General features: G+C 36.4%; 1 protein-coding gene across 1 annotated transcript; it reads right to left on the minus strand.

The window, feature by feature from the left end:
• Positions 1 to 8499: 8499 nt before the first annotated feature.
• Positions 8500 to 11385, minus strand: LOC114528942. The gene is made up of 4 exons (XM_028550652.1): positions 11277 to 11385; positions 10896 to 11116; positions 10195 to 10237; positions 8500 to 9047 (listed from the first exon to the last, which is right to left on the minus strand). Exons 1-4 carry the CDS (start codon positions 11383 to 11385, stop codon positions 8500 to 8502), a joined length of 921 nt encoding a protein of 306 aa, XP_028406453.1.
• Positions 11386 to 12693: the final 1308 nt, after the last annotated feature.

Here is a 12693-nt window from a genome sequence, read left to right on the forward strand (position 1 = left end):
AACCAGATTAATTATAACAGATCAACTTGCTTCGCTGATAATCTACCTGAAATACGAGTGGAGAATAACACAAGAAATGTAATAAACACAGTAGAAGTAGCTCCAGGAGAGAATAAGGTTCCAACCAACATATTTCAAGAAAAGCATTATGAAGAGAAGTCTTTTCCTGGTCATTTTCCTAATGGTAAGAATGGTAAAGATGAAGAAAGACCTGTGAAACTCCGAGATCAGGATTATTTCACGCAAAGGATCATGAATGAAGATGAACGATGTGCCAAAGATCCTGCTTATATTTTCGCTGCTGCCGCGTTTGTGGAATCCAAGCAGATTGCTAGAAACATTAATCTGTCGTTTCAGCGAGGGAAAAAAACACACTTACCTGATGGAAAATGTGTTTACTCATTAGACGATGGTTATATGGTTTTGGATAATATAAAAAATACCCCACGTTACTGGCAGAAGGCAAGATATGAGCTATATGCTCGCCTTGAAAATCTCGGTCCATTTACATTTTTCTTTACTTTATCGTGTGCAGATATGAGATGGCCTGAAAATTTTACTTCTTTGCTAGCTGGTCACGACATTACGTACACAAATAAATATGGAAATGACGAAATATTTGTTGATTCACAGCCGCTTAGTCAGTTTTTGGAAGCTTGCCCCCATAAGCACGAATTAATAAAAAACAATTTACTCAATGCCACACTAAATTTCCAGCACAGATTAAAGATGTTTATTAAGCACATTATAATGAATAAAGGGAGTCCCTTAACAATAAGCTATTACAATTATCGGATTGAGTTTCAATTGAGAGGAGCACCCCATGCACACGGAACTCTATGGATGGATTGGGAAAATTTTAAAGTGTTGCCACGAAGAAGTGTAGATAGCATAACGCATGCATTGAATCTCATCAAAATAGAACAAAAATATATATGAAAAAGAATGCCTTTCAGTATTCGCAGATCTTTTTATTTCATGCTCTTTAAAACATCCTGGCACAAAAGATACTGTAAAAGAAGTCAATGTTCACCACCACACTAAACGAGCCTGTCAAAAATATGGAGGACATTGCAGATTCAAGTTTCCAAAGTTCCCGATCCATAAGACCATAATAAGCTGTCCATCCAAAATGGTTTACAGAGATACAAAAGAGAGAGAAAAGAAAATGGGGAGACATCGAAAATTTCTCGAAGGTGTTAGAGAGGTATTAGAGGACCATGAAATTATGGGAAAAGTGTGTGAGCATAAGAAATACGAAATGGATCGTTTAGAGAAAGAGTGGGAAGCAAAATGGAAAATAAACCAGCTTGCTGATTATTTAGAGTTTGAAAAACTTTCAATTGGTGATGTACCGCAAGACATATCTGAACTTTTGTTAGATATTACTGATGAAAACGGCAACGTTTCTCTTAAAGATCTGCGAAGCAGACTTAACTCCATGGAAGACAGACGTGACAAAATAGATTGTTTAATAAAAGAAAGGGTTGAATATATGCTAAGTTTTGTTGACGTTGATATTGAAAACTACGATGATGTTTCGCCCATACTACAGGAATACGAGAATGCTTTGTCCGTTAACAATAAAGGTTATTCTGTCGTGTATAAGAGAGATGTAAATGAAACTATGGTAAACACATATAATCCTGAATGGATCGCTGCGTGGAATGGAAATATAGATTTCCAGCTATGTCTTGACTTCTTTGCTGTCATCACATATATTAGCGATTATTACTCTAAAGACGACAGTGGTACAATGCAGTTTTTGCATGAAGCCTTAAGAGATTGCGCTAATGAGGACCAACGCACAAAATTAAAAAAAGTTGCATCAGTATTTTTGACACATCGTCAAATGGGAGAAAGTGAAGCATATTACAGGATTCTTCCTGCATGCATTTGAAAGAGTCCAATATACAAGCCGTTTTTGCTCCAACGGGTTTCAATCCCAGCCGCTTTTTACAAAAAGTAGATGATCTAGCTGAACAATGTGAAAATTCTATCACCGTTGAAGGAAGAGAAGGAACATACCAAGAAAAACCTTCAATGTATGACAAATATTTAAGACGGGACTGTGAACTGCAACCTGAAATTAAAGACCTTTGTTATGCACAGTTTCTTAAGATATAAAAGTGCTTCAAGAATTCCAAAATCATGTAATTTTTCTCAGAGTAAAGTGGATAAAAGCCAAGATTCGAATGGACGCCCATATTTCAAGAATGATATTATCACTAAACACTATGAGAGTGAAGATAAAGTGTACAAGCTGCCACCGTATATCCATTTAAAGGAGACTAGGGTAGGGGAATCGTGTTATATGCAACTCAGAAATGAGGTTGTTTTACGTTTTCACAAATTCAAGAAGGACAAAAATCCACATGAATATTACTTTTCGGAATTACAACTCTATTACCCACATACGAACAATGAGAAAGATGGTATTGAATATAGTTTAGAAAAAGAGCGGGATGACCTTCGTGTATGTCAAGAGACTTTTACGTCAAGTGGAATAGGTAAAGTAAAAAAGATCATTATGCCATTTCTAGAAAATGTAGAAGAAGGAATTGAAAGTGCTCGAAGTGTTACGAGAAATGATGTTGGCGAAGAACTTGATCCCCAAAACGAACAAGATAGATTGGAATATGAAGAAGAAGAGTTAATCGATAACCCTGAATACATTTCAAAACATCCTGATCATGTTAGTGATAACGATACTACATTAACTAGTACTGGACTGTTTAAAAAAGTAACATTGAATAACGAAGAAGAATTAAATGAACTCACACATCAATTAGACAAAGAGCAAAGGATTGTCGTGGAAAAAGGGATAAACTTTGCGAGGCGGATAATGATTGCAAGAAAAACTCCCATCGCAACCCTCCCACCATTACTAATAATACAGGGTGGTGCAGGCAGTGGAAAAAGTACAGTAATCAATGTACTTGCTCAATGGATTGAAAAGATGCTCCGGCAATCTGGCGATAATCCTGAAATGCCATATGTTCTGAAGGTGTCATTTACTGGAACAGCAGCTGCAAATATCGATGGTATGACACTACATAGTGCTTTTAATTTTAACTTTGGTAATGCATTTTTGTCGCTCGCCGATAAAACTAGAGATAAGAAAAGAGAAATGCTATCAAAACTAAAAATGGTAATCCTTGATGAACTAAGCATGTTAAAAGCTGATATGTTGTACCAACTGGACCTGCGGCTAAGGGAATTAAAAGAAGTAATGGATAAACCATTTGGTTGGTGTTCCGTGTTTCTGTTTGGTGACATACTGCAACTTAAACCCGTTATGGGAAGATACATTTTTGAGCAACCACAATGCCAAGATTATCATCTCTCACACACCATAGACCCACTATGGCAAAAATTTGAAGTTATTTTACTAATTAAAAATCATAGGCAAGGAGAGGATCACAAGTACGCGGAAATATTAAATAGGATAAGGACGGGGAATCAAACAGAAGAGGATAACAAAGTTTTGGAAGAAAGAGTTAGGGCGAAAGATCATCATGAAATACCACGCAATGCGTTATACATTACCTGCAAGAATATTGAGGTTAACAAATTCAACGAGGAAAAACTTAAAAACTTGGATGGAGATGAGTATGTAATTGAAGCAAATGTAACACGTGGAGCCGAAAAACACATACAGCCCAAATTACAAAACGACGGTTCTATATGGAACACACCACTTCAAAATGTTTTAAAATTAAAAGTTTCTGCAAAAGTGATGCTTACATATAATGTGGATGTGATCGACTCACTCACCAATGGTGCAATAGGAACTGTAGTTGGATTCAATTACACGTGTTCGGGTGAAATTAAGGCTGTCCTGGTACACTTCATTAATAGCAAGGTTGGTTATAATAAACGTAAGAACTATAGTACACTTCAACAAAGATTTCCAGGTATTCCAGTCACCCCCATAGAAAAGATAGAATTTCGATTTGGAATGTCCAAGAATCCGACATCTCATAATGACATGATGACGGCAACACAATTTCCTTTAAAATTGTCTTTTGCTTGTACAGCTCATAAAATGCAGGGATCTACGGTGGTAAAACCAAATTCTTTGGTGCTAGATTTACGGTCAATACGGGAACCCGCTCAGGCATATGTTATGCTCAGCCGTGTGCAATCTGCTAGTCAACTTTTTATCGTTGAACAATTACCCAAACGTAAGATTTACCCTTCAGAAAAAGCAGTTAAAGAGTTGAAAAGAATGGAAATTACCTCAATAAACGGAAGAGAAGAGGCTATAGCAAAGAATACTGTGGTAGTAAGTCTTAATATACGTTCCCTTTCTAAACACTACAACGAATTGTCAAACGATTTCAAAATTACATGTAGCAAAGTAATTGCATTACAGGAGACATGGTGTTCTAACAGATTTGATAATAGCAAGTTCGAGTTAAACGGTTATAGACTTCACTTAGTTAACCAAGGAAATGGTAAGGGTGTTGCCTTTTACTACCGAAAGGAATTTATATTAACTGGAGAAGTCAATGAAGAAACGTTTCAAATGGCTAAATTATCTAGCAATGGATTAAATATCATTAATATCTACCGGTCGCAAGGTGCAAACACGTCTTCCTTCATAGACAATTTAAGGAGTCTTATCGATGATGAAAGGCCCTGTTGTATTGTTGGAGATTTCAACATTGATTATTTGAGTGCAAGGCATCCCATTACCACATGGATATGCTGTAATGGTTTCCAACAACTCGTCAAATCTCCGACACACGTCGAAGGCGGACTCTTAGATCATGTTTATGTCCTGAAATGTCCAGGCATGACACAAGTAGCTGAAGCTCATCTATATTACCCTTACTATTCTGACCATGCTGCCATTTGCCTAGAACAATTTTAAAATGGATGGAACTCACTGTGACGGAAATGGAACGATTCAGCGTAACACGCACGCGTTACTAATTGCAATATGTTCGTGTTTTGGAATGTATTTTTCATAGATGCTTTCTTGTCTAGAGCCTTTCTGGCAGATTGTGTTACAGCCGTTTTCATTACACTGCGACCCCAGAGCCTAAAAATATCACGCTTTTTTCTTGTTCGCGTGGACGTCAATCAACAATTTAGCCATACAGGCCGAGAATAGCAGATTTTTTGTCAGTTAAACGTAAAATTTGCCAATTGATATACAGAAAATGCCAAAAGCTCATAATTTAGAATTTCACTGACGAGTTGTTTTATTTAAAAACTGCCCACGAGAACGAGCTTTGATCTGAGACTTTTGAGCGCAGGGGTGGCAGTGTAATGAAAACGGCGGTAATAAAATAAAAATGAGCTATATAGTGACTTATTAATATTATATGCCAACATTTCCTTAAATCGAATTATTTTTGATATCGTCTAATGACTACACGCGCAATATTCCAGCAGTGAACAGGCCTATTGAACGAACATGCTTAAACAGTGCTGTTGTAACCGTGCTCTTCAGGTCTCGGTTGAATCAACAGGCTTGAACAGCGTTCGACAGCGCTGTTACAAGTACAACAGCACTGTTTAAGCCTGTTTGTTCAACACTACAGTCCTGTTTATGAATGATAGCAGCACTGTTTAGGGCCTGTTGAACAAAACAGCGCTGCTGACAGTCATGAACAGGTATATGATATAATGATAACAGCACTGTTTTATTTGGCCAGCTCAATTAAGGCTATTCATTCCTGTTGAATGTGTGTAGAATGGACATTATAATATGCATGTTCGATTCGTGTTGGTTTTTTTGTTTACTGAACCTACCAATTATCAATTGTACTCTCTAATTAGACAGGACAATTACGCATTCTATATCACTGCCCACGCGAACTAAACAAACTCTTATTAGAATTGCAAAATTTGTTAGGTCCATTACTGTGATTTCAATGCCCTGTTATCGATGACTGAATAAAAAATCTCCACATGTTTCCACGTATTATACTGTATTAAGTCCGGCATTAAGTCCGATAAAAAATAATTACACAATATGTCAACAATGTCAATAAGTTGAACGTTGAAGAAGAACTGGGCATGCGCTCAGGGCGAATACGTCCCACAAGCGTTGTTTCATGACACCATGCATATATTAGAGTAATATGCGGACCGACCGACCGACCGACCTACCGACCGACCAACGGACCTACAAAGGTTATCGTAGAGACGCGTAGCACGCGTCTAAAAACTTTGCACTAGCCGCACGTCTTTAAAGCTTGAGAATTATCCCCGAGCCGGTGCGGAGCACCGTGCGAGGGTACTAATTCCCCTCGGATATTTACACCCACGATATGCAAATGCGAAATCAAAGTCGTCCGCCATTATGCTAGTGATGGGCGATACCAGCTTTTTCAAATCGATACGATACCGCTTCGATACCAGACAATTTGTAGTGGTATCGATACCAAATTTCGATACCGATACCAGAAATTTGAGCCGTTTTTTACCGTTTGTAATTTCATATACCATACCATAATGTGCATTTATTCACTCACATTTTTGGTTTTTCCCTTTGTTTTTCGCAAATGAAAAATGGGCAGAAATTATTTTGATTGGTAGCATATAATTAAAGAACTAAAGAACAAAAAAGTGACGAACAAAAGAAAAATAAATAAAAAATTTTATACTTTTTGGTAGAAAACGCTGACCTAAAATACTGTAGGCTCAGTATCGAAATTTTGCGACCACTTGGTCAAGTATCGATATTTAGTGCAAATCATAAATATCGGTGAGTATCGATACTTGGTATCGAAGTATCGCCCATCACTACATTATGCAATGGACCTCACGCCATGGACGGTCTTCTACGTTATGGGCATGCGCCAATGTGAACTACTAAGCTCTTGATTGGTCGAGACAAAAATTTGTATTTTCAAACGTCAATGAGTAACTGTCATTTAGCAAAATTTTGATGAAATTTACAAATTTATATTTTTATAAATATGGAATATATGTATTTTTACTAAATTAGAGGGAAACTCGAATGAGGTCAGGACTTTTCACGGTTTAACAAATAACAAGACCAAATTTTCGACCGAATTCACCGTGTATAAGGAAGTCGGAAGATTTTACACTTGATAATATTTCATCCGGCACAGCTTTAAAAAGTAATTAATTTGTGGCAAACACAACTTTAATATTCTCAAATGTATTTCACTATAAATCTGAATGTGTTATGTGATAAACGACATTATAATTTTATTTGTAAACTCCGTTTTCATAATGACAAAAAGAAAACAAAATCAAAACATTCCCGTATAAACCAGTCGAAGCGTTGTATGAGACGTCTGATGTTATATTTCATGGTATTTAATAATTAAAATAATTTACCATAACACTGACTATAGATGAGTAACTTAACTTCCAGAAAAAGGTAAGAATCTTGTCGTATTTTTGCCATTTTTTCACAAAAATATGAGGGTAAACTTTGATCTTTAAAAATATACGGCCGTTGCGTGTTGCTATGACTACAGTGTTTCCACGTGCAGAAAAATATTTCCATACTTTTCTCAATTTCTATTTCTCACATACCACGTGCCCTCCAAAACCCATAAACCACATAAAATTTCTAACAATCATTAACTCATTTCCTTTAACCGTGGCGAGGGGTTGCTGCATGCATGTATTTCTAGTATTGCCAATGAAACTTGATACACCTAAATAGTAGGCACGAAACTGGCTTGGAAGGAAGCGAATTAACTCGTCGCGTTAACAGAAGAGCACTGATTATGGTGTGTGAGAGTATAGTGACTTAAGCGGCAAATAAGTCACCTAATCTTGACAAGCGTGCACATAAGAGTGGGAGTAAATTTCAAAAATTCTCTTTAAACATTCTCCCAAAATACTTTCGCCTTAACGCTTATTATGCCAGTAAATACAGGAGGAATGCGTTCTTTCAATCAAATAACAAAACTAGAAAAGTTGGTCCCGCCGTCCCGGACCATTTATAGTAAACTTTAAGGCTAAGCCTAATTAATATTTCAATTTATTAGACTATAATAGACTATAATAACCCTTACTTAGCAGGCGTTAGATTCCATGGTCATTCCAGATAATATAAAGTTTTATGGTTTATTAAAGGTTAACGGTGCTAAATACAATTACACGAGAATTACACAGTTAAACATTAAATACTTATTATTGGTTAGTTAATAATTATATGACAGGACACTGCTATCAGATGAGAAACGTTACAACTATCTAACACAACAAAGCGCCCAAACAAAACGTCAATTCTTTCTCCATGGCGTCCCCAAAAAAGACGCCAAAACCCCGGAAGACCGTTTGCTAATAATTATTTTAATAATTTTTAGTCATTTTCGTACTTGGGTAACGTCAACAAAATGCAACGTTATGAATCCTGTTAGGGCCTGTTTACATGAAGCGAGTTATCCCGGCTACGTAAGGTGAAAACTGCATAATTATAATGACCTCGTCTAGCCGGGATAGCTCGCTCCATATAAACAGCTCCATAGTTATATCTTAATTCGACATTGAAGCATTTCAGCGAACAAAAATTTTCCAAAAGTCATTTTTCGATGCTGGGTATTTGAAATCATCGCATTCCCAGCGACCACCTGATTTCTCAATTAACCAGTAAAATTTGGCAGGAACAAACGCTGTATGATCGAATAAACGATCTTGGACATGATATCCACTATGATGCCATTTATTAACTTTGAATTTTCCCCATTCACGACCCCACTGAGAACACTGACTGGCCAGCATTGAATTGTCATCGGGTAAACGATAATAAGATCCATAGCTCTTGGGGAGGGTGTTTGTCTGAGCAGTAAAATACTTAATAACTTCTTGGCCAAGATTGTTGGTTTTATTCGTAGCGATATCAAAGACTCGTCCCGGATTCTTTTTGTGACAAAAAAATCTGAGTTGATTGAACGACATTTTCGATCTCAAGACATGAAGAACATACGTTGAAAGAGCAAGCTTTCGGGTTTCGTATTCACTAATTTGTTGATAATCATTTCCCAGGGACCAATCCATTCCTCTAGGCTGATTCAGAACAAGGTTGCTAACCAGAGTCCAGCCACCTACAAAATTGAAGATATATTGGTCAATTTTTTCAAACCCTTTTTTAAGGAAATCTTTTCAACCCCGTATTTAAAATACAAGCAATGTTATAAAAAACCGCAGTTATTAGAATACACATGGTTTGGAGACCATGGATGGATGGAAGTACAATACTCATTATTGATGTTATTGTCCAGGTTTATGCAAAAAATGGTTCCTTATCCGTCGCATGTCTATTGTATTTTTGCCCAAAGCAATGGCTTGGCTTAGCTCCTCAACCGTTACTTGAATAACATGTTAATTCAGACATTACTATTGGTTTATTTGTTCAAAGTACAATGGGCACGTGACAAAGAACAAACAATTTTTTGCATAAATGTTCCCCGACATAGTTAATGAGCTCTATTGTACTTTTATTTAGTCTTTAATCCGTGTATATTCAATTAACTGTGATAAAACATAGAAGCATGTGTCCACCCAATATTGTTTTTGCGTACAAAGAGAGAAACAAGTGGTACTACTGCGGGGCAATTAACCCCCCCCCCCTATTAGCATTTTGGGAATATCATAAAACAATGTTGGTAGCATGGATATACATGCTCATATGTTTTATATAACATTGCTTATATTTTATGCAGAGGGGCCCTTTCTCTCAAAACCACTCCTTAAAAAAGGCCCTGAATTTTTCCCCTTATATCATTGTTTACAATAAAGAGAAAAAATGGCTCCATGTTACGTTACGTGCACAAATCAAAAGCGCTGCAAGTCTCTAGAAAGAAGACATTTTGTCGCGACAAGATATGGAAATGTCTCATCTAAAGTTATTTTAGCATTTATTATAGAATTTGTAAAAAAACACGATCGCGAGAGTTGAAAACATCATTATTTAGTCAAAAACATGAGTTTGGCAAAAACGGAAGGTGCTAATGGATAGCATATTCATCTACTAATCATACAAATTTTCGACGGCAACAAAGAGATAAAAGCCCTGATGCCCTGGATTTCATATTCATGATTTGCAACCGAGAATTTTGGCAATGCAAAAACTGAAAGTTCCTTAATTTTTTTTTCGATATGCTATGAATGGAGATGTTACACCCGGAACCTAAATTTACCCTCGCTACCATATCTGGGTTTATTATAATATGTATGATACTATGATTATACCTCCATCAGCTTTCATGTCACAGAATAATTTTACTGATTCAATCTAATCCAGTATTCTCCACTCTCCAAATATGACAATTTTATCCGCTGAAGAATGTCCAAACATGATTTTCCAGGATTGTTGTATCCACCAACCTTTGAATGCTTTAAATATTCAAATTTTATACATTTTAAGATTTTTTAGTTTCTGATTAAAAGAGAACGCTCATCGGGCAATTTTCTTATGCTGATTATGTGTGCTAATGTTCTGGAAGGCCACGAATCGCAAAAGTTATTGTGCACGCGGTAACTGCGCATGTGAGTGATTCTGTTCAAGGTTTTCACTAATGGGGAAGCGATTTTTTTCACTCTTGAGAACTCATTCGTATTTATGACCACTGCGTATAGTCATTTTGGGTGAATCCAGTTCTTTACAGTACAATTTTGGCGATAATCATGGCAATTACAAACGTTGGCTAGTTCTTTAACCCCCCGCCCTCTTATTCAATCTTGCTTTTGCCAATCAAACGTTACCGGTAACCCTCGAGCAAATGACGCCAATTTTTATGAAACGCTTAAATATTTACGCATAAGTTTTATGCATATTTTAAGCAGTTCTTTAACCGCATTACTTTAAAGCTTTACAAAGGCATCACTACACAGCTCCTTGGTTATTTTAGAGCTGAAATTCTATTATGCACGCATTTTAAATTTTACCTTACCTCTTCAGCATCCCACGGCAATATCCAATCTCGTTTGTTTGAGTCGCCTCTGTTGTTGGTGACGTTGGTCAGTTGACAATTCTCAACATTTTTTGTTGTTCTGTAGTTGAAACCAACACATTTTTCATCGTCTTTGCAGTGAGTGTGACATTCCAACATGACCACCGAAGATGTTACGTTGTGTCTCGATATTATTTCACCACTGGGTAACGATGAACCCCCTAGAATTTATTATATATAAAATCTTTAGTACTGTATTTAGCTCTATGGTCGTGCGATAAGAAATACACAATTATTGACAATAATAAAACAGCTTTAAAAAAATTTCCCCAAGAATCTCTTCCATTTTGAAGTAGCAACACATCACCAGCAATAACTCACCTTCTCTAACGACATCGTAATTCTTCGGGGAGCAACTGTTAGCGTTAATATTTGCAGTTTTAAGCAAAAGTAAGATAAAAGTGGTGGTAAAAGGCCTAGGCTTGATCATCATTGAAATTGCCCTTTCACTGACACAGTGATTTCTTGTCCGCGATAAGGCAGGGGTGATAGGTAAATAAAGGTCTCCTGTGCAATAATGCTAGTTGTGCAATAACGCTAGCAGCTAGCTGTGCAATAACTCTAGCTGTGCAATAATGCTCATAATTAACGTTTAGCTATTGTCAAAACTTAATTCAAACTATCACAATTAACTATTTTAATTTGGAAATAAACACAATCAAACTATATATTGCTTTTAAAGGGAAATTAATAACAGATCTATTTATATTTCGTGAATTAATAACAATTTACCCAGGTTTATTAATAGAATTTTGTTGAAGTGGCATAAATGTAAGAATATTACGACAATTATTGACGCAGCTAATAGCTACTTCGATTGTAAAACACTTTTATTACAATAATAGTGTTGCCATTGATTATACAGGTGTGTGCATAAAGTCATATGAACAGTCATATGAACGTTTTTATATAACTGAACTAATTAGACAATAATTGACAATTGTGTCCAGTTGACGGGTGTCGGACAGTTGACAGTCAACCGCAGTTGACTACAGTTTCCTTATCTCCCGCGTAACTAAAATGCATTTAACCCCATACAAAGGAGAACAAAATAGATGTTTTGAATTAGTATCAATAGAATACTAATGAGAATACGGTACTTTAAAAAGTGTATACAAGTTTCCAGGTTCGCCCAATATGCAATGTTCGATTAACACAACGAATATGAATAGGTGATTAGAGATTCAATAAATTATTGGGTTATTTTTTTAATGAATTGTTCCACAAAAATCATGCAAGTCAACAGGTAATTTGGCGGATAGGATTATTATCAAAATAAGACTCCTGTTCTGGCGTTAGTCCGGCGTCCCGCGCACGTGCCACTTTTTTCAATACAAAGCTTCTAAACATAAACTACAAGTTCATACTCATTTAGAAGCCTTGAGAACCACAGTGTTGTTCGATATTTAAACAGCACGCTGTGCTTTAAAAGCACAGACTTTTACGGTTAAAGTGCCTATATCAACCTTAAGGAAATAACCTACTTAGATAGATTAGACGATTTTAAGAACATTTGCGATATACTTGAAAAGACGAAAATTTGATCTTCATGTAATTTTCGGGCCTCAAAGTTGGCTTTTTTCGTGTTTGACCGTGAGGTGCTGTGAGTGGGAACTAGTTGCCCTTTTTTCACCGGAAAAAGAAGTTGATATAAACTGTCATCGGTAGGCGTACTGTCTCTTGAAGCAACAGTATCGCATCGTCTTCAACTTCCAATATTGGCAATACATAATCTGTG

This window comes from Dendronephthya gigantea, unplaced genomic scaffold, assembly GCF_004324835.1.
Source record: "Dendronephthya gigantea isolate DGI-Jeju-01 unplaced genomic scaffold, DenGig_1.0 000052F, whole genome shotgun sequence".
Taxonomy (NCBI): Eukaryota; Metazoa; Cnidaria; class Anthozoa; order Malacalcyonacea; family Nephtheidae; genus Dendronephthya; species Dendronephthya gigantea.